The 24139-nt window shown below is 36.1% G+C and overlaps 1 protein-coding gene across 2 annotated transcripts in view; it reads right to left on the bottom strand.

Moving 5' to 3' along the window:
* EFL1 (elongation factor like GTPase 1) overlaps positions 1-24139 on the bottom strand; it is a 150946-nt gene that overhangs the window by 105289 nt on the left and 21518 nt on the right. For both annotated transcript variants that reach the window (XM_079127388.1, XM_079127389.1), the window contains exons 8-14: positions 14378-14501; positions 12449-12525; positions 11613-11749; positions 10926-11048; positions 8432-8531; positions 531-682; positions 127-293 (exon numbers count right to left, since the gene is read on the bottom strand). In XM_079127388.1, coding sequence (XP_078983514.1) covers positions 127-293; positions 531-682; positions 8432-8531; positions 10926-11048; positions 11613-11749; positions 12449-12525; positions 14378-14501 — 880 coding nt within the window. The remainder of the gene's footprint in view (positions 1-126; positions 294-530; positions 683-8431; positions 8532-10925; positions 11049-11612; positions 11750-12448; positions 12526-14377; positions 14502-24139) is intronic.

Genomic DNA, 24139 nt, shown 5'->3' with positions numbered 1-24139 from the left:
CAGATGTTACCAAAGCAACAGAGGAAGAGATGCAGGGATTTACTCAGGTATGCCTTTCTTCTAAGGTATCCAAAAAGGTATCAGACCCTTGAAACAATATACTAATGTTTTATTTCCAATTCTTACCCTTTGCAAAAACTCAATAGGACTGTACTTGGGCCCCAAGACAAAAATTTTCTCTCCTCTTCGAGCTACACCGCTGAATACTCGAGCAAATGCAATAAAAGACTCTTGGTTGCTTCCTTCCTGGGGCACAGGATTAGTGGCCATACTCTCCACCTGTTGCTCATCACCTGCCAGGAACAAAGGGTAGTAAGTGCCAAAGTACTCTCTTTAATCCAAGAACTGCCTGAAAACACAGAGGAAATAGTGAATATATTTGGTTCAAATTCAGGAAATAAACACTAAGAAGAAAAAAATACTGATAAAAACTATAATTAGAGCTAAAAACTCAGTGCTAAAAGATGAGTATCCTATGTTGAGCAAAACACCAAATACTTTACACTAAAGCCTATTTAGGAAAGCTATACCTCTTGGCTCTTCTCCCTGTGGGCTTGTTTCTAGGGCATTCCCATCTTGGGTGGGCTCCAAAGGTGCCTGCCCCTGTGCTGCAGCGAGCTTCTCTGCATGCCTCTGTCTTGCACGTTCACGTCTTTGAGCAATTTCTTCTTGAGTGAGAGGCCTACAGGACATCACAAATAGGTTATCATCTGGCAACATAAAGCATCTCTTGGTTCATTCAAAAAGGGAAACAGCACGTATTGATAGGGCTGAATAAGATGATTAGTTTCAAGTGCCTTTCAGACTGAAGACCTCTCCAAGTTCTCCCTTAGCTGGATCAACAGGAGAGAGGGTCCACCAGGTTCTCCAAGAATGCTACATCTCCAGCTAAGTTGAGCTTATGAACTGACAGGCAAAAGTCCAAGTTCCCAAGTGCAGTTAAGCACAAAAATAACATGCATCCTTTCTCAGACATCAGTATTCCTTCAGAAGAGGAAAGGAAAAGGGAGAAGGAAGGGAACAAGTAACGGATACCAGGACTTTGAATGCCCCAGAGAGAAACACGCAGTAGGACTCGGTAAAAAACTGAAGCTTTCTTCCTAAGTACAAACACGCATCTTCATGTACAACTGGAGTTTACAAGGAAGGGTTCCAGGCCAGGTCATGTATTGGCAATTCACCAGAACTAAAAGGTTAAATTAAAATGATTAGCCATTACATTAGATCTAAGAGGTGCCAAAAGAGAAAAGGCAATGTGTAGGTGTATATATGTCTTTGTTGGGGGTAAGTCTGAAAGGTGTTGTTAATTAAGCTATTTTCTCTAAAAAGAGTTGTTCTCATGCCTGTTAAGACTCAGAGAAAGTGCTTACAGCCTTAATACCAAAATGGTTTTTGCAAAAGGTAAATTCCAAGTTGAATAACAATGGTCATTCTGTTTGGGAGTCTGAGTTTGTAAAGTAGAAATTAGGCAGGTAGTTGATACCCAGGATGTGGTTCCCTTCGTGTGGAGGTCCTCATGAACCACCTGCATGCTCAACCCCAACACAGGAGCAAAAGCAATCCTGTCCTAAGGTAGGTAAAATCTGAACATTTTTCCCACTCTTCTCTGGGACTCAGCATTAAGACACCAGGCTAATCTTCTGGTCTCAACTTTATGGTCCACCTCTGAAAGCTGCCATACTCTGCCTGGTCCCAACACTTTGTGCCTCTATTCCCCATTGTCCCTCACCTTTGACATTATGATTCCTACTTTACTCCCTGATCTCTGCATTGAAAACAGACTGGTAGTCTCATCTCTCACCTTGACTTGCTACCTTCTCCTCCTCTCTCCTTAAGCACTGTGAAACCAGATGGACAGGTATTTAGCATGGGTACTTCCCATCTACCTTCTAATTGGCCACATACTCTTAGTCAAATGCAACTAAGACCTCTTCCACCTTTTTATTTCACGTGGGATAACTAGGAAGGTGACTGCTTAAATCACTGATGGTCCACTGCTTTCCTCTTCAGATACATGCAGCTAGACAGGACGTCCCACTAGACCTGAATTCCAGTTCTGTCTTCCTTACTAGATGCCACTCAGAATGGAAGAGTTCAGTTCTAGGAATTGGCCCTTCTTGTCAGACCCATCCCACTGCAGGTAACAGGGCTATGCAATAGGATACAAACATGAGAGACTGATCTGTGAGATGCTGTACTCAGGCAACCAGAACTGCTGGCACTGGAAAGACTGGCTATCAACCCAAGAGACAAGTCCCTCTTTATGGGAAACTCTCAGTGTTAGAAGGTCTTTCAAATACAGGATGCATTTTGCTTCCTCACAATTGGTAGGGAGGGATGCCGTTCTGTCCTCCGGAGCAGTTCTCTCCTTCCCCTTTCCTTGGAATCATCCGCACTCAATTCCTTCCCCTCACCCTTCTCTTCCCCAGGTTAACCCCTTCAGTTAATCCTTCAACCAGGCCTTAGACAACTGTCCTTATTTCTAGATTTTTGCTAAAAGCTCTTAAGAATATATGAAGAGTGTGAATTACAATATCCATGCACTGGGAGGAAGAGATACCTGAGGCACCTGCTAGCATCAGAAGAGAAATGGTTTCTTCTGGTAGGCTTAACATGGATACAGACATTGTGCTAATCACTTCACATAGGTTACAGCATACAAATATCTCAACAATTGAATGAAGTACACATTCTATCCCATTTTACAAAGAGAAAATGGAGAATTAGAAAATTTAAGTAATATGACCTGAAGTCAGATACTGAATGGAGGAGTCGGGATTCTAATTTAGATCTGCTTGGCTCCAAATCCTCCGCTCATTATCATCAAGCTGTGTCTTCCATTTAGAAGGAATTAAGATGATAAAAATCACCATTTTAATTATGATTTTGAATTTGGTTAGAAAAGAAGTGTATTTTTCACCTTCACCTCATATATTAAATCTTCATCTACCTAACTGCATAACATGATCTGGAATAAATAGACATTCATACTCATCAGTTAGCATCGAAAGCACAGACAGGTACTTGCTGTCTTCCTACATATTTATACATTCATGCAGTTAAAACCTGCTATGTGCCATGCACTGTGTGTGTACTAGGAACGGTGATAGAGGGGAGCAAGCAAACAGAAGGGAAGTCAACAGGATTTATAAAAAGTGCACTCTGTACATCTAATATTCATTGTTTAAAACAAAGAGAAATTTACTTATAGGAAAACAGGGTTCTTTTAGTAAGGACACAGCTGCCAGTGGTGGGTTATTTGGGCTACAGTTTAACTACCATGTATGACACATCTCTGAAGGGACTAGAAATGAAGGATACCAGAGGTGAGAATGTGGACTGGAAATTCAAATATTAGGTTGGGAGATGAATCTAGAGGTGAAAGGAAAAGAGGCAAGAACACAAAACTATTCAATTTCAGAATTCCCTAACAGTGGTCATGCTCTGGCCTCTGTGGCACTAGTCAAGAGACAGAAGGATGTCAGAGAAAGGGTTGGTAGAAGTCAGTACCAAAGTTCACCACCCTACCAAGTAGCTGAGATGATGGGGAGCAGGTGACCAAAAAGAAAAGTGACATCTGTTTGAAGATGGTATAAAAGAACAGGTAGATGAGGATGGTGAGAATACAAGGCTAAGAGAATAATTCTATAAAATGAGCCCACTGTACTGACCTTTCCATAGGCTTCCTTTGCCAAAAAAGCAACCTGCCTGTAGCCCACCTGGCCTGAGGGGACAGGATATATCACATTCCTTCTGAGGCAGGGGGCTAAGGTCTGGCACACACAGTGTAAATAATGAATGATGGTGGGTAGAGAGGATGATGGCTGGTTATCAAAGAAAAGACAATGGGTTGCTAAAAGCTAACCTCTAGGATCCCACAATCCCTGACCCCATCCCACAATGAGTTGCTAATGATTACCCCAGAGTTCCTGCTTCTTCCTGCCCTTAGGCAGGAGAAGAAAGAGAAGGTGGGGAGTTCTGGGGTCTATAAGAGCATGAAACACCAACTCTCATGGACCCAGCTCTGAGCCGCCTTCTCTTTGGAGAAGCTGGCTGTCCCTGTTTTTTTCTTAAATAAAACTTGCTTTCTAGGTTTGCCTCAGCATTTCCCGGGTGTTTAATCTTCAACTTCAGGGGAACAAAGACCTGTTCCTGATCTCCAAAACGCATTTCAATGATACCTTGTTACTAGAAGATGAGTCCCAAGAAGGAAGAAAAAGCAACACATAGACTTAGAAACACAGAGGGACAGGGACTCCCTAGAAAACTCCAAACAGAATGTCACTTAATAGGTACTTACCATCAGATTGAGAATTCAATAAGAATTTCATATAAACTGCACTTCAAAATAGCAAAAGCAGATTTAGGGAACTGAAAAGTCATAGATATGACTCAGGGCAGATTCTCCACAGTAAAGTGAACAACCACAGGCCTTAAAGCTAAACAGGTCTAGATTCAAATACATCTTTGGCCTCCTTGTGGCTATGTGACTGGAGCATATTACCCATTTTTCTTAAGGCTCTTAATTTCCTCACAAGTCAAAGTGAAGCGCCAGATATTTCTTCCATTGCAGAATTGTTAGATATAAACAGTCTAATCAATGGCATCAAGATAATATTATAATAGCTTCATAAACTACAGCTAATTATTAGTGTTATTATCATCATTAGTTACAAGATGGGGGGGTAAGACTTGGGATGCTGCTGAGTGCTAGGATCTTCTCATGTCACTCTGTTACTTGAATGATTCCCACACAGCCCAGAGAAGAAGTGGTCAGTACAGAAAAGGCACTTCCAAGCAACTATATAAATGAGTGTCTTTATTTTAGAGACCAAAATCCTGCCTATAAGGGGCAGGCTCTGCTTCTAGTAATGGCTGACCTATGGCTTCTGCCCAGGGCTCCCACTGAGAACAACTAGGCAAGATGAATAAATTAACAACATCAAAAAATAAATAAATAAAGAGGACTGACAGTATCAAAGAGTAAACAAAGCACTGAGAATTTTAGGTCAGGATTTCAAAAGAGGGAAGCAAAGACTGAAGAGTACCTTCCTTGCTGCTGCTTTTCTGCTGAGAGGAATTTGGCACATCTGAAGAACAAAGCATCTAAAAAGAAATACTGAAGTCTTTCTTTGAAAGACTGGAAGGGAGAGAAGAATGCCTACTATCACCACTTCTACAATGATGCACTGGAGGTCCCAGCCAGTAAAGAAAGAAGGAAAGAAGAAACAACACTCTCATCATTTGTGGTTAAATGATTATTATGGAAAAAGTCAAAGAATGTAATGAAATATTGGAATAAGTGAATTATTAAGAGAAAAACTGAATACAAGATCAAGGTACAGAAATAATCTATAACCCTAAATATTGAAAAACAGAAAGTGAAAGTTTACAAAAAGATATTTTTCATTACATTAAAAACCATCTAACCAGATGCAGTGGTACATGCCTATAAACCCAGCAACTCAGGAGGCTAAGGCAGGGGGATCACAAGTCCAAGGCCAGCCTCAGCAACTTAGCAAGACCCTGTCTCAAAAAATAAAAAGGACTAGGGATGTAGGTCAATGGTACAGTGCCCCTGGGGGTTCAATCCCCAGCACCACCCCCCCAAAAATCTAATATCTAACAATACTTCTAAACAAATATGTATAATACTAGCTAGAAAAGTATAAAGTAATTAAAGAAAATCTACATAAATGGAGACTATACCTCATCAATAGACTGAAATTTTCAGTGGTAAGAGATATTAATTCTTTTCTGATGGAGCTCTAATTAATGGCAATTCCTTTCAAAATTCCAACATGGGCACAAGCAGATTGACAAGTTTGAACTTGAAATTTACCTAGAACTGCTAAGGGCCAAGAATAACCAAAAATCATGAAGATACAGTAATTAAAATCATGGTGATTAGGGCTGAGGATATAGCTCAGTTAGTACAGTGCTTCCCTAGCATGCACAAGGCCCTGGGTCCAATCCCCAGCACCACCACCAAAAAAAAAAAAAAAAAAAAAAAAAAAAAAAAAAAAAAATATATATATATATATAGCAATTAAAGAAAGTAAGCAAGCAACTAAATTAAGAAGATGAAACTATAATGTGATCTTGGCTCAGACAGAGACCAGTAGCACAGAAGAGAAAATACTGAAACAATCCCACACATATACAGATACCACAAAAGTGGTATAGTTAAGCAGTGAGTAAAGAACAGTCTTCCATCAAATCAGGGACAGCAAATAAGGGAAAAATCTTTAAGGCTTTGTGGGTGTCACATCACTCCATCTCTTGCTTTATTTTCAATGTGTATCACCATTAAACATATTCTAATCTACATTAAAGGAAAACAATAGTCTGCTGCCCTGACTCAATACATGTAATATAATCAAAACAAAAATGGTATATGTCCCCACATTTTAAAAGTAGTAAAATTTACACAACAAAAAACCCTACCCAGAAGAAAGAGTAAAGTAATGATAATGACATTATCCAATGAAATTTGTTACTGTATTATTATACAAAACAATTATTAAAATTGATGTTGGTTAAGTAATGGATGACAAAAATAAGATCAGTGAAACAACCTTATGGAACAGAATTAACAGCACTTGCGGAAATATCCTAAAATCTGGAAAACATGAATTTTTAAGAAAAATATTCACAGAAAATGTAATTACCAGCAAAGGCATAATAGTACTATTATTCCTCAGGAAGAAAATGAAGAGCAGGTACACATAGGAATTTAAAGTGATATAAATACATGTATTTGAAATCTCAGGAGTACATTTTCCAATTCTCCAATACTCCCTTGGAATCTATTAGAATCTCTGAGATATTCCCAGCAGCCCAAAAAACCCTTATCTCCTGGGATATGAAAAAATTTCTGCCATAGATCACATTGAAATATCATCTCAGAATAGCCTAGATATATAATTATACATTCATTCATTCAACTATTTACTTATTAATTTAGCAACTCACCTGCTTACCCATTCACTGACCTACTTGTTTCTTCATTCTAATACTCATTCTTTCTTCATTCACTCGTTTATCTATTTCTTCACTTATTCTCAGGACAAAAATTACTAAAACCTCCTCTTCCATGGAGGTACTAGAAAATAAACTACCTTTCTCCTGAAGGATAAGCAGAATTTTACCACAAGAAAAGAGGCCTTCCAAGATGGAGGTATAGCATAAGCAAAGATACAGAATTTGTTCATGGAATGGCATAAAATACTACAGAAACAGAAAAATAAAAATCTAGTTGAAATCATGGTATGGGGTCAGGTCATGATGGGTCAAGTTTATTTCATAGATGGTGATCCTGAAACTTCAGATAAATTACCTTCATGACTTCTACTAGGTCTATTTATTATTTACTTGTTATTTCATTTAATTTAATTGGGCATAACATTTACTTCATTTACTTCATTAAGATTTACAACCAGGATCGGTGGGACATGCCTGTAATCCCAGCGGCTCGAGAGGCTGAGGTAGGAGGATCATGAGTTCAAAACCAGCCTCAGCAAAATGAGGCACTAAGCAACTCAGTGAGACCCTGTCTCTATATAAAAATATAAACTAGTGCTAGGAAAGTGGCTCAGTGGTTGAGTGCTCCTGAGTTCAATCTCTGGTTCCCAAAAAGCGATTTACTTCATCAAATCTTAAAATTTCATTTATAAAAAGAAAAGCTAGAGCACTTGACATAAATAAGCAAGAGACACAAATACATATTAAAATACATAAGACATAAATACATATTAAAATACATTATTAAATAAAAACTTGTTTTCCTAAGTACCACTGAAGTCATCACCAACCATGTATTTCACATTTTAGGCAAAACTGCTCAAGGCAGTAAGAATCACTAAGCAATTCTAAATTAGGATGACAAATGGGTTGGCAGAACTCAAGACTGGGGCAGGGGAAACTGTGTGGAGATTACTATAATAGTTCCCATGAGATATGATCAGGATCTAACTAGCGGGGAAGGCAGAAGAGATTGATAGGAAAGGAATACATGCAGAGAACAGATGATGTAGAAGAGACAGATTCCCCACCTCTGGAAATCCATCTCCACATCTGCCACCTACGCACATATAGAGCATACACACAGAGAAGCAAAGGTTCGCACATTAAAGTAGAAAGAATTAAATGAGAAGGGCAGGCTTAGATTATATCTGGTCTGACATGTTCAGTGAAAGTTAACTGTTGTCACTACTACTATTACTACCCTACACATCTACATCAGATCAAATAAAGACCCCAAAGCTGATTTTGAAGAGATATCCCAAAAGCATTCATGACTACACAAACTGTATGTTACCCTATACTGGCTCAATTTCAGTGCTGGGATGGAAAGGAAAGGCATTATCTGTGCCTTCCCACTACACACTAGATACAAGTCTTTCCCCATCCCATATCCCACTGTTCTTACCTTGGCTTATTCTGAGGTAAGGCCTTGGCATCAACTGCAAACATTTTGGAAACAAAGATAATAACTGGAGCAGTATCCTCACTTCCACATTTCATAAAAGCTAAACAAACAGGAAGCAAAAATGTCACTATTTTTCCCATAATTAAAAAAAAGATTTTTCTGGAAAATAGATTTTAAAATATAGCATCATCTAAATACATAACTTTAAACAACTATGATAAATACTCTATTTAGACTGATTGCCAGGAAAGAATAGTAGGGCAAGAGCAACAGAGTTGGCAGAGATGAAGAAACAGAAGCAAAACTGACAGTGTGGGAGTTTGGGAGGGCTCCCACATCAGCACTAAAGCTATGGAGTGGGGTTGAAGACCACTGTAAGCAATGACTAATGTTTCCCTGTATATGGCAGAGAAAGGATAGAATTAAGGAAAATTACCAAAGATCAAGAGTCAATAAGATAGTTTGTTAAAATAAATAAAAATCAATAGCTTTTCCACTCCCTCACAATAACAAGTTAAAAAATAAACAAAAACAATGTATCATGGTAGTAATAAACAAACTCAGAAATAAATTAAGATTCAATACTACAGATGTCCATTCTTTTTAAATATATAAAGTTTAATGCAGTTTCATGTCAACATAGTGGCACTTATAAACCTATACTGAGGCACAAAATCATTGGTAATTAAAAAAAAAAAATCACCACCCCAATATCAATATAATTTATACACAAAGAATTCAACAGAAAAAAATCAAACAAAAAATTAGAGGAAATAAGAGTTAAACACATTCAAGTCTTGATAGCAAACCTTTGAAAGGTTTTAAAGAGCAGAGCAACATGGTAACCTACATGTTAACAGGATTACTCTGGCTACAACAGAGAGAAAAAAACTAAAGGGAATCAAGGGCAGAAGCATGGACATTAGTTATACTACTAATACAATAACCAGGTGAGACAGGATGGTTGCTTGGCCCAGAGAGACCAAAGGGGGAATAGTGGAAAGTAAAAAGATTCTGGATATATTTCAAAGGAACAACTGACAGATTTGCTAATAGCCTAGATAGTCTATGTGTCTACAGAGTCCAAACAGATGTGAGGTAAAACACAAGTTGCCACAAATGACTCCAAGGTTTTTGAACTGAGAAAATGAAAGGATAGCAGCACCTCCAACTGAGATGGGAATAATGAGGAGCAGCAAGTTTGGGGATGAGATAAAAGACAAGTTTGGAATATGTTAAGTTTGAGATGCTTTGTAGACAGCTAAGTAGAGAAAGGGTGTATGCTAAATGCATATGAGTTTAGAGTTCAGAGAACAGATGTACATGCAGATACAGATGTGAGAAACGATTGTCTTTTAAAGTCTTGAGAATGGATGAGATCACCAAAAGAGGGATTGCAGATAAAATATATGAGGTAAAAAAACCAAGTCTTGCTTGGGATGCTCCATAGTTAGAAAGCCAGGGAAATGGAGATTAAGAAAAAGAAATTAAGATTGAACCACAGAAGAGATTAAGGGAGATAAGGAAAGCATGTGGAAGGTTGGAAGTCAAGGGAAAAAAGAGTTCCAAAGAGGAAGGAGAGATCAGCTGTGCTAAATATTAGTGAGAGGTCTGGTCAGATGAAGACTGTGAACTGGAAATGAGAGTTAACAAAGTGAGCCTGGTATGTGGTGCATGTCTGTAATCCCAGTTAATAGGGAAGCTGAGGCAGGAGTATAAAAACGTTTGAGGGGCTGGGGTTGTAGCTCAATGGTAGAGCACTTGCCTAGCACCATGTGAGGCACTGATTTCAATCCTCAGCACCACATAAAAACAAATAAATAAAATAAAGTTAAAAGTGCTTTAAAAAAAAAAAGTTTGAGGCCCGACTGGGCAAATATGCAAGACTCCATCTCAAAATAAAAATAAATAAATAAATAAAAGGGCTAGAGATGCATCTCAGTGGTAGAGCAACCCTGGGTTCAAGCCTCAGTACAAAAAAAGATTTAACGAAGAGTTAGTAGTTACCCCAATAACAGCAGTGGAGTTGTTTAGGGTCAGCAGTTATTAATTCAACAGAATGGGAAGAAAAGAATTGAAGTCTGTGAATATATACAAATGAATTTCACTGTACCTATTGAGCCCGGAAAAGGAACTTATTTCATGGGGACATGTATGTCTAAGGTATCTAATGAAAAGCAGTCTCTGGACTCACTTTGTGTGTGACCCTACGGACACAGCCAAGGAAACACATTCCTGGGTATATAAGAAATGAGATCAGAACAGGAAGAAAGAGTCTCAGAGTCTGGTTGCCCACTGGTTGAGCAAAATGGCTATAATGAAACTGAAACTTTGGGGGCAGAGGAATAAAACTGGTGAAATGGTCATTTGTGGAATTGGATATTTGACAAACTGTCCATTTTGTAAACTGACATTGAGCAAGTTGGTCTAGAGCAGCCTGGACTGATAACAATCAGTAACACGGTATATTCCAACATGTTCATCTCTGCCTCACCTGCTTTCAAAGCTTGAGTTTCCGGGGGAAGAGAGTCAAATGTTTGCGATCCCGTGCACATCAGTTTCTCCACTCTCTCAGCTGTAATATCAAGGGGACTAGGAAGTTTCTGACACACCATAGCTGAAGTCTGTTGTTAAGGACTCAGAAGTGTGGGCCAGTGCCAGGGCAGAGATTAACAGTATGCACCAAATACCAAAGTAACAATGAAAATGCCTGGGCTATAAGGCAACACAGATTTATGAATCACATCTCAAAGTATGGTTTCAGTGAGTTCATCGATTTTTTTAAGCTCAGACAGGAGTCTCACATCAAATATTCTCACTGACAGTCAATGGAATAAATGATAATAGAGGCTGGTAGGTGGGCTAACTTTGACCTTGAAATGAAACAGTAATCTAACACCCACATTATCTATTTATATTTAAATCTGAGTGCAATTATTCTTTTACAATGCTAACTTAAAAAATTGTTTTAAAAAGAATACTCAGTATTAACATTAAATAGCATTAGTATACTAATTTTTAAACTATTAAATATAATTTCACAGTACACCACTAGATAAGCAAAGATTTTACTTTGAATTAGAATGTGTTATTTCCAGAGGATTATCTGATTACAAATAAAAGGTTTTTTTTCTTGTTTTATCAAAACTATTTCATTAAAAACCATTAAAATAAAGGATACCAAGAACAGCATGGGAGATAGGTAGCCACTGACTGCAAATGGCATTGATCTGAACTTTAGGATCTGAATGGCGTGCCTCCCGAGCTCCAATTTTTAATCCTAATGAAGTCACTATTTTATCAATTTTTTCCTTGTCCCTACAATAAACATAAGATGGGGAATATATATAGATATTAATGAGTAGTAGGCAAATGACACTTGGCATTATTTGGTGTTTTTTTTCCTCCTACCATGTAACTTTTTCAATAAAAGCTAAAACTGATTGAGGGAACCCTACTCTCATGCTTTCAAATGAACTTTAAAACTTCTCATGGAATACCATACTACAATGTCCTACAACAAACTATGCTAGTTGATAAAGCAGTTTCACAAATAATGCTAAAAAAATTATTACTGTAACCCAAGAATAACTTAGAAAATAATTTTAAAAAGCCAGCTTTTCCACCCACTTGCACCAGGCAAGTTACTTCCCAAATTCCCCACTGATGATCCTAGATATCAAGCATCTTTCTATTCAATTTCTATTTTTTACAATTTCTTTCTTACAATTTCTATTTTTTAAATCTGTTTATAAAAACAAAGGCCTAATGCTACTTTTCATCCTTTTATCACTTCACCTCAGCACTCTATAAAATATTAGTGTTCTGCCCTCCCTCCATCATCCTTTACTTTAGTTACATGTGCTTCTTAAATTGTTTCTGAGCTCTATAATCAACTTGTCTGTAAAGGCTCTGTTCTCCATCTCCATCTATCTCAGATTTCCAAAGTGTAACTCATCAAACTGGAAAGTGATGAGTTATACTGCACAAAGATAAACAATTTTACAATAGTCTTACTTTTTCAAGACAGCATCATACAAACTCCATATATTTTCCAGGATCAACTGTACAAATAAAGGTTTCTTTCCTTTGGCCTGCATAAAAGAATATACTGACTTAAGTTCTTGAACATTCACTGGGCATTTACATATTTGTTTGCGACATGTTTTACTATCAATATGTCTCATTTCTACCAAAAAATACTTATTTAACAGAACAGATGAAAGTAGTTGTAAGAATGACCTAAAGAGTCAATAATACACAATAATAACCCACCATTCCCTTTTTCCAGGAATAAGGGACTTCGAAAACAATGTGGCCACTTGGGGATGGATCACTGTTGCTGCCTCATCAGTACCATCAAAGAAACGCACATAACATCCAAGCTGAGAGCTAAAACTTCAATCTGTATGAACAGTATCTTTCTAGGGACTTTGAGCTAAAGCATTTTGAAGGAAATATAAACTGTTCTTAAACATATGAACAAGGACAGAAAAGTGTTTTAAAACCCTACAAGCCTACTATTTCTCTTACCAAACAACACAAAAAGTGAATAGCCTCAGAGCACCTTGAGGCAAATACTCTCACATATACATGAGATGGAAATGAAAGAGGAACTGGCAATAGTATTCAGAAACAGGATTAGTCAATGCCTTTTTAAATACCTAGTTGTAAAAAGTCATCATGAAGACCTAAAAATTTATGCACAAAAATATCTATCATAGCTTTATGTACAATATGAAAACATTTGGGGGAGGAACTGTCCAATTGTAGAAGAGTGATTACATAAATGATGGTCTCAAAAAATAAAATAATAATAGGGTGCTTATTATGTGACAAAAGCTGTTCTGAAGAGTTTATTTGGATTATTTCATGTAATCATCCTAACTACCCTACAAAATAAATACTATTATCTGAATTTTACAAGTGAGAAAACTCAGAAAAAGTCACAGAGCCAATAAGTGGGGGAGCCAATATTCAAACACAGTCTTTCTCAAGTCATGTTCTTCCCATGTAACTATACTCATTCCCTTTTATGTTTATGAAAAGCTTTTTATGGCAAAGGAAGACGTCCATGATGTGACATTAAGAAAAAAGGCAGTACTTTATATAAACAGTATAATCTCAACCAAGGGCTATATATACATCTATCCAAAAAAAGTGAAAAAAATTAAAACCATGTCATAAGCACTGATGGCCTCTGACTTTTTATTCTCTATGGCTTTATATTTATGAACACTTTTTAAAAAGAATATATTTGATTTTCAATGAGAAAAAATTTGCAAAATCCTGAAGTTTACATTAAAATGTAAAGCTTCATGAAAAAATACCCATTGAGGCTATATGCCCATAATGGTCCTAAATCACTTCTATAGATAGAGGTATGGTTTACAGAAACACCTTTTTATTCCCATCTGTACTGCCTGGTAGCCACTGCCGTGACTAGAAATACAGTGTGGGTCACACAGTGATGTCTAGAAGAGACATCTCTGAAGACTCACAAACACATAATGCAAAGCATGTGACGTGAAGACCCAAGAACTGATACTTCTGGTATCCTTAAAAAAAAAAAAAAAAAAAAAAAGGCAGTTTTTTGCTATTTATTTATTTACTTAGAGAAAATAGAAAGGATATTGCTATATTGCCCATGCTGTTCTAGAGCTCTTGGACTCAAGCAATCCTCCTGTTTTACCTTCCCAATTAGCTGGGACTACTAGTATGCATTATCAGGTCCTGCTTGCTCACTTACCTCACAATATATAAGGACTAAAGACTCTATATAAATCAATACTTGCATGTAAGACTCATAAACCATTCCCAATTACATAGAGTAAAAAGTCCCTCATGGACTCATCTGCATAAACTAAAGCTAAATTATATCTACTAAAGATGTTATAGTACCAGTTTTCTATGACCAACATTCCAAAGGGATATATACCACATTACCTGATCAACCTTCATGATTTTCTTAGCCTTCATATTTATATAATAATCTCCCCACAAGGTTTTCAAAAGAACTTCCTTTTTGATGCCAATTTTTTTGCTATAGATTTTGGCAAAGTGCTCAATTCTGAAAGAAAATCAAGAATTATGTTATTAGTAACAAAATAACAAGTACTGGTATAGTTAACACGAGTGTTTCTGTGTCAGGTACTATTTAAAGTTCTTTACATGTATTATTAAATCATTTCAACCATCCTACAAATTTCCCCCATTTTACAGAAAAGGATAATGATGCACAAAGATATCACACAGGTAAGGAGCGAACTTGAGATTTAAACCGAAGCAGTCTGACTCTAAAGCCCATGTTTTGTCCAATACTCTCTATATTAATATGAATTAAATTCATGTTCTAGTGCCCTTTCTTAATTTCTCACTGGTAAAGTAAGATAAAAGGAAGAAAGGCCAAGGAAATGTAGATTCCAACTGTTCATCACAACTATGCCAACAACAGAACTGTATTTCTTGTCTCCATAGCTATAAATAATGGCTGCTCACAAAGGAAACAAACCCTAGAGATGGAACCTGCCAAAACAAGTTTGTGAGCACCCTGGATTAAATGATTACATATACACACTTACTTCACTCTTTATCATCCCTTAGAGAAACCACCTACCACCATAGACTCCATCCATGGGATAGCAGTCGATCAACAGTAAGGGTGATCTTGTATGGTACTGCGTTGTTTGGATAAAAGACCTAGGAAATACCTATTTTTCAAAAAACAGTATATTTAATCTAAGGTTTGAGTCTAAAACTATCAAAGTACCAGCATTTTAAAAGATGTCTGCTCAGGAACAAGGCAACAATATCCTCCCTCACCACTCCTTTTCACCACTCTACTGGAAGAAAAGGAACTAAAACTACTAATCATGAGGGAGGGAATAAAACTATCTTTATTTGCAGATGACATGATCATTTATGTAGAAAACCCAAAAGAATCAACAAAACTACTGTTGTAACTAATAATCAATTATAGCAAGATTGCATACAAGGTTAATATAAAAAAGTCAATCACTCTCCAATCTACCAGCAATGAACACATACAATGTGAAATTAAAAACAAAATATCATTTACATAAAACCCCCAAAATGAAATATTAAGGTCTAAATATAATTATATATATATATATATATGATCTATATGAGGAAAATTACAACTCTAATGAAAGAAATCAAAGAAATAAGTGGAGAAATTCCATGTTCATGGATAGAAAAGCTTCAATATTGTCAAATGTCAGTTGTTCCCAAGTTAATCTTTAGATCCAATGCAATCCCATTCAACAAGTTATTTTGTAAATTACAAACTGATTTTAAAGTATATTTAGGGAGGCAAAAGACCCAGAATGACCAACATGATGTTGAAGGAGAAGAGTAAAAATTGGAGAGACTAACAATACCAAACTTCAAAACTTACTAGAAAGCTAAAGTAAACGAGACAGTGTGGTATTGGTGAAATAAGAAACAAATAGATCAATGGAACAAAATTTCTCAAAAGTAGACCCACAAAACTAGTCAACTAATCTTTGCAATGGGGCAAAGACAATATAATGGAAAGACTTCAACAAATGATACTAGAACAATAATATGCAAAAAAAACCCAGGAATATGCAAAAAAGAAAGTTTAGACACAGGCCATACACTTCAAAAAATTAACTCAAGACTGCTCATAAACTTAGGTGTAAAAAAACATGAAACTTTAAAACTCCTAGAAGATGACAAAGAGAAAAATTTAGATGACTTTGGGAATGATGACTCTAGACATAATCCATGAAAGGAAGAACTGATAATATATACTTCATTAAAATTTAAAACTTCTTTTCTGTGAAAGACACTCTTAAGAGATGAGAAGACAAGACACGGAGGTGAGAAAATATTTGCAGAACACAGACCTGATAAAGGACTAGTATTCAAAACAAGCAAAATGTCTTAACACTTAAAAATAAGAAAACAAAAAAATCAACTAAAAATAGGCTAAAGATTTAACAGACACCTACCTAAAGAAGACACATAGATGGCAAATAAGCACACGCCATCAGGGACATGCCAATTAAAACAATAATGACCTATACTACACACCTATGAGAATAGCCAGGCACCAGAACAATGATAACACCAAATGCTGGCAAAGATGTGGAACAAGAATTCCATTCATTGCTGGTGGGGAAGAAACATGGTATAGCCACTTTGGAAGATAGTTTGGCAGTTTTTTAAATCTTCTTTACCATATGATGCAGCAACCATGATCCATGTTACTTACCCAGTGACATAAGTTGAAAACTTACATCCACAAAAAACTTGCATGTGGATGTCTGCAGCTGTTCAATTCCTATCTGTCAAAACTTGATAGCAACCAGGGAATCCTTTAGGTAAGTAAATGGATAAGCTGGTATAAGCAGACAATAGAATTTTCTTTAGTACTAAGAAGAAATGAGCCATGGAATGACATGGAGGCAATTTAAATGCATATAACTAAGTGAAAGAAGTCAATCTGTTGATTCCAAATACGTGGCATTTTGGAAAAGTTAAAACTATGGAAAGATTAAAAATATCAGTGGAATGCCAGGAGCTGGGGGGAAGGAAGAACAAAAGGTGGGACATGGAAGATTTTTAGAGAAGTAAGACTATTTTGTATGATAGTATATAATGGTGAATACACATCATTATACACTTGTTCAAACCCACAAAATGTACACCACAAGACTTAACAAAGCTTAATGAGGTCTTTGGGTGAATATGATGTACTAATGTAGATTAAACTTTTGTAACTAACATACTACACTGGTGAAGGATTATGATAATAGTGAATTAATATATGTTGGGGGCAAGAATGTCTGGGAAATCTCTGCATCTTCCTCTCATTTTATATTGTGAACCTAAAGGGACTATAAAACACATATTTAAAAAGAAAGGGGTGGGGAGGGAAGACACCTGCCATGTTCTTCACTGGAGAAGGAATCCAATGTTAGCACCCTGTAGAAAATTCTTTACAGTTCAGCCAGGAAGTATGGTATTGTTAAAACCCAAGCACACAGGACAACTAAGTTAAATCCCATTAGTGATATTCTTAAGAAGCTATAGAAGTAGAAGCCAATAATTATCATAGGAATCAAATGTTAAGAGACATTAAGTAGAGTTTAGAAGCAAAAGCAGGTACCATGGAAACTGCTGAAAATAAATATCCAGTGACCCTTCTCACTGGGCTAAGGGAGACAGAAACATTCAATCAGAAATCAAAATTCAAATTATAGAGTTACAGGCTGCTGACATTCTGAAGCTGGTCTCAAGGGTCCATTACTTTCTAAGTAATTTACTATCATAAGTTTCATTTCTGGGGCTGGGGTTGTAGTTTAGTGCTAGAGCACTTGCCTAGCACATGTGAGGCACTGGGTTCGATCCTCAGCACCATATAAAAATAAATAAAATAAAGGTATTGTGTCCATCTACAACTAAAAATATTTTAAAAAACAAAATAAACTTCATTTCCTATTGATTCAATAGTTATTTATTTAGCAAAGGTTTTCTTTGTGTTTCTGTTTTAATTCTCCAAAATTTTAGATCATAAAATCTGTTATTAATTTTATATGCCTTTGCCTTTTTTAGAGAGGAAATCTTTCTTCTCTCCATAAATTTTCATCTCCTTCTAAATACTTGGGAGACTTCTGCAATATGGGACTTCCCCATCAAGGAATGCTGAAAGAAGCATTCCTGGTTTCCTCAGTTGCTCCTCCCCAAGTAAAGGCAAAAGGTTGATATCCATGGGGTAGAGTTCCTGTGATTCAGAAAGGAAACAGGATCTGTGTTAGTGCCTACTACATGAATCAGGAAGAGTCAGGTCCCCTAGTTCCCTGTGGTTCCTCACACCTAGAGCAGGCCACAGACCTTTGCTTCCTGATGCAATTCAGGAGAATTCATCTCTAGTTCTTTCATTTGTCACCAGATTTTGACAGGCAGTCTGCAATCCTTCATGGAAAGTTGCAGTTCCAATCCAAAAGCTGGACTGAATCTGTAGATTTCCATGGGAAGAGACAATAAGCTGCCACTGTAGTCTGAATTTTCAAACACACTCTCCAATCTAATTTTCTCTGGGACCCCTGTTCTTAAGGAAGGAGGCTTGTTAGGGCTTTGATGCATAAAACCAAAAAGATGATCTCCACACTGGAAACTTGGTTCTTATCTCAAATAGTTAAAACTAGAGATAAATGACTGAGATATAGCACATCAAACGTGCAATGTTTTCATATCTTTTGAACTTTTTTTTTTTACCTGATATAAGACAAATTTTTGTGTATCCTTCATTGATACTTAAAACAAATTTTGACTTTAATTATATTACCCATATGGCTTAGTTCTGTGACCTTAATCTGTTAACAGTTCATTAGTAATGTAAAATTTGAGGGGAGTAAAATCCCCCACAAAGCATGTGCCTGTAGAGTTCTGCTCATAACTCTATTTTTGTCTTATGAATTTTATGATATTCAACACAGAATTAATCTCTTCAGTACTGAAATGTGTCAAATATCCAAATAAAAAAGATCCTTATGCCATAATCCACTTGACACAAATTCTATAATATCACCAAACCTATTTACTTTTTGTTCATATTTGACTGACTAATCCAGGTCAAAGCTTTGGTGTTTACCTTTTGACCATTATCCTTTTTTCCTCTTACTTACTGTAAACTTCTGGATTAAAAAAATATATATTTCTTTTAAAACATTTGATCTCCTTAATGAGGGATTTCATACATTTACTGTCACCACTGTTAGGATTAGCTGGATTTCTGGTGTGGTTTCTTTAACGTTTCCAGGATTTTAAAAAATGTTGATTTGTGTTACTCAAACTCTGTCATTATTTTCTTTTATCCTGTATAATAGCACATCAGATAAATATCCTGCTTTTAATTCTCAAAGTGGTAAATTTTGATAAACACTCTAACCTCTATCAAAACCTTAAGTTAGGTTGTGGCTCCGTGGTAGAGCACTCACCAAGCAAGCATGAGGCTCTGGGTTCGATCCTTAGCATCACATAAAAATGAAATAAAGGTATTGTGTCTGCCTACAACTAAAAACAAACAAAAAACCATAAGTTATAGTAAAATATTTGCCTATCTACTACAGTTGCTATCATATGAACTTTTCCTAGTGCACCATCTGTTTATCTATGTATACACATACAGGCATAGGTCTCTCAAAATCTTACTTTTCATCCTCTTAATTCTGTTTTATCTCATGGTGTTATGGTTTGGATGTGAGGTATCCTCCAAAATCTCACGTGTGAGGCAATGCAAGAAGGTTCAAAGGAGAAATGATTGAGTTGTGAGAGTCTTGACCCAATCAGTAAATTAATCCCCTAATAGGGATTAACTGAGTGGTAAATGAAGTAGTAGGGTGTGGCTGGAGGAGGTGGGAATTGGGGGTGTGGCTTTGGAAGTGGGGATTGGGGTATATATTTTTTTCTGGCAAGTGAAGACCTCTCTGCTTCTTAATCACCATGTGAGCTGCTTCCCTCTGCCATCCTCTTCCACCATGATTTTCAGCCTCACCTTGAGCCCCAAGGAATTGAACCCACTTCCTATGAACTAAGACCTCTGAAACCATGAGCCCTCAAACTTTTCCTCCTCTACAATTGTTCTGGTCGAGTCTTTTAGTCACAGCAGTGAAAAACTAAAACACATGGTTACCACGAAATTTGCTTATTCAGATCAGACATTATCATTTAGTGCTTTTATGTATCTGTCATTAGTTACTGACCCTACACTTCTCCATTTTTTAATTCTATTTTAAATCATTTTCTCTAGCCAAATAACTTCAAATTAGACTCTCAGAAGAGACCTACAGAACACATTTGCATTCTAAGACTTCACAGATCTGTTGTCTATCTTCCTAAATCACAACTCAGCCAAGTGTGAAATTACTGAGCCACACACCTTTATGCCTTCCAAACTACCCAGTGGATTCGTGTTAATTGCAGAATTCTAAAACGCTGTTATACAAATACAAAACTATTAGGAAGGGTTTTTCATTGTCTCTTCTCTGTCCCTATTCTATTGGGTGGGGGTCTCAGTTCTATTTATCTAAAATAAGAGTTTAGATAAACAGGTTGAATACAAGGCTTGAGAGCCAGTATGTCCTCCTTTTTTTATAGGTACTACTCACCTTTTAAGTCAATGTTTCTGCTTTTCAGAGCAGATTCTCCTGAATTATCATCTATTAAATGGATAGAGTTAGGATAAAGCCCCAGGTGAAATTTCTGTTCACACTTCCTAGTCCTGAGAGTAACATAGAATCATCTTCTAAATTCTGATATGTGCTCATTTTCTACCTTTTTGACACTTGCAGCCAGCTCCCAACTTTGCCTACACATTGAAAATTTAGAGGAAATTTTGAAGGAAAAAGAAGTCTCCAGTGCATTCACTTCCACAATCATCTTCCCATAAATTAATATGTCAACTTGTTGAGAACAGGAACTAACCTATCTCTAAACTTGACCTTATCTAACACAAATGGATATCAGCTACTGACTGATGATTCTTAGATGAATGTCAAAAGATGAAAGGGATATAGAAGTTACTCTTCCTTTTTCAGTCTATTCAAGACTCTCCTCATTCCTCCTCCTTCCACAGTAAACTTCCTCTATTTCCTAAAAAGACTAAAATTAATATAAAACATTATTATGAAAATTATTGTAAGAAAGGGACAAGCCCTCCACCTTGTGGCTCATGAGCAGAATGCTCACAAATTCAGAAATCAAAAAGTATGACACTATTCAATGACTGAATGAATAACTATTTTTTAAATGAAAGAGAATCTTAGAAATCATCTTAGCCCAAAATTCTCAATTTGAATGAAGAAGACGAAGTCCAGAAAGGCAATAAGTCAAGCTATTAAGCAGGTCTCAGAAGAGTAAACCCTTACCAGGTCCATAATTTCTATTTTCACTACATATTCTCTACCTAAATTTGTTTGGTATAACCTGTTAGGCACAAAGTAAACCATCTATAATTTATTAGAATCACAAGAAATTATGATATAATATATTATACTGCTTAGGGCAAAATCTGCTTAGTCAAAAGGAAATTGAAGAATAAGTTCCTGTAAAAATGGAGGACATGGAAAAGCCATACTGGTTAGGCTACTCTCAAACCTTGCATTCTAGTCAATTTCTGATTCTTTCTTCTTTTCCATTTCCAGGTCCTACCAGCAGATATTTCATGAACAGACTTTGTTTTCTCCTGGTGCATTATTTCTGATTCTAATATTCCTGCAAATCATATGAAAGATTAAGCTCACAACTAAAGCAAATCCCATAATTATTTATCCAAGTCAAAGGCATTTTTATTAAAATGTCATTTTTAACTGCATTTGGATTTTTTTTAAATTTCACAATGCAATAATGACTGTAGTTAAATATAATCAATTACCTACCATATTCTAAAAAGCAGATCAGTATTACATGGCCCCAGCATGTACATATTTACAAGGGGCAACAAGAAGAAACAAGGGTCGCAATATTCCATGAGGAAGATTCCAGAGAAGTACTGTGGTGAGAAAACACAAACTTCAGAGTCAGGCTGACTGTATTCTAACATCGGCTCTGCCACTTAGTATCTAAAAGATGTTGAATGAATCTAATTGTTTGAGTTTTAGATAATGAATATTAACATGTATTTCGAAGGATGATTGTAAAAGTTCAATGAAATAATTTAAAGTGACTAACTCAATGCCTAGCATATGTACACTCTCAGTAAAGCTAACTTCTTCCTGTACTAGCTTCTGTATTATTGGTGTAAAAATTGAAATATATGTATTCACTCAAATAAACATAAATAAGCTCACAAGGATACAAAAGAAACTACTAGAAAATAAAGTGAATTAAGAGTTAGGGTAGGAGACTTTTTATGATATACATTTTTGTGCATTTAGAATGCAATCAAAGAATAGGGTTTTTTAACAATCAATTATATAAACTGGGCCATGTGGCACACACCTGTAATCCCAGCAGCTCCAGAGGCTGGGGCAAGAAGACTGCAAGTAAGGCCAGCCTCAGCAACTCAGTGGAGCCCTAAGCAACTTAGCAAGACCCTGTCTCAAAATAAACAACAAAAAGGGCTGAGTATCTGTTTCAGTGGTTAAGTACCCCTGGGTTCAATCCCCAGTACCTCCCCCCCCAAAAAAAGAGCAATTATATATAAAATCTAGAAAAGTCTGGGCTTGGTATTCTACAATTAAACAATGTAATCTGTTATAATAACAAGCTAAAGATTTAAAACCATATGATTACATTTATCAATGCAGAAGACATGACAAAATTTGACATCCACTTATAATGATTCTCAGAAATATAGTAACACTGATTGGCAGACTTCTTCAACTTGACAAAGAACATCTAAACACAGCCCATAGCTAACATTATTCCTAGTGGTGAAAGGTGGCATGCTTTCATCTAGGACTGCAAAGAAGGCAAGGGAGGCCCACCCCTACCACCATCAGTGCAATAAGACAAGAGCATATAGATAGAAAAGAATGAAGTAAAACAGTCTCTATTTGCAGATGAAATGATTGTCTTGTAGCAAATTCTAAGGAGTATACAAAAAACTTCTAGAATAAGTGAGTTTGGCAAGATCACAGTATATTTTGATACTAGATCAACACATAAAAATCAATTCTATTTCTATACATCAGGAATGAACATGTGGACATCAAAATTAAAAATAATGACAATTGATAATTGCTCAAAAAATTAAAAATCAGATATAAATCTAACACAACATGTATAGGATTTATATGCTAAAATCCACAAAATGTTGATGAATGATATCAAGGAAAATCTAAATAAATGGAGAGACATCATGTTCATCGATAAGAAGAGACCCAACAGAGCAAAGATGTCAAGTCTCCCCAAGTTAATAAAGATTTTTGCAATTATTATAAAGATTATTATAAAATTTGTACAGAAAATCACAGACCAGTGAACAGCTAAAGAATAATGTAGACAAAATAATCTACCCAATTTCAAGACTTTCTACACAATTTCTATATTTAAGACTATATAATAGTGTTGGAAAGACAGATACATAAATCAACGGAACAGAACAAAACACACAGAAATAAACGCACACAAATATACCCAACTGACCCTGAAAAACAATTCAATTGGAGTAAAGATAGCCTTTTCAACAAATGGTGGTAGACAAATTGGCCATTTACAGGCAAATAAAATAAAATAAAATAATCTCAATCCAAGTCTCACACTTCATATAAACCTAACTCAAAATGGGTCGGACAAATAAAAACAGTAAAACTATAAAACTTTTTTAAAAAAGGAGAGAAAATCTTCAAGATCTATAGCTGGACAAACTTGACTATAAACCAAGACCCACAGAAAGAAAAATTGACCAACTAGACTTCACCCAAATTAAAAACTTTACACTGTGAAAGACGCTGTTAAGGCTATAAAACCAAACTGCACTGTGAGAAAATATTTGAAAAGCATATATCAGACAAAGGACTAGTATCTAGAACATATAAAGACTCTACAAAACCCAAAAGTACAAAAACAGATTAACATAATCAGAAAACGTGCAAAAGGTATGAAGACTCATTTCACCCCAAAGGAAATACAAGATAACAAATTAATATTGGAAAAAATTTCAACACTACCAGCTATTAGGAAAAGGCAAATTAAAATCACACTTCTCAGTATACA

The sequence above is a fragment of the Sciurus vulgaris genome (genome assembly GCF_902686455.1).
Source record: "Sciurus vulgaris genome assembly, chromosome: 2".
Lineage (NCBI taxonomy): Eukaryota > Metazoa > Chordata > Mammalia > Rodentia > Sciuridae > Sciurus > Sciurus vulgaris.
Note: the sequence above shows the minus strand (reverse complement) of the source record. Positions and strands in the feature narration are given on the sequence as shown.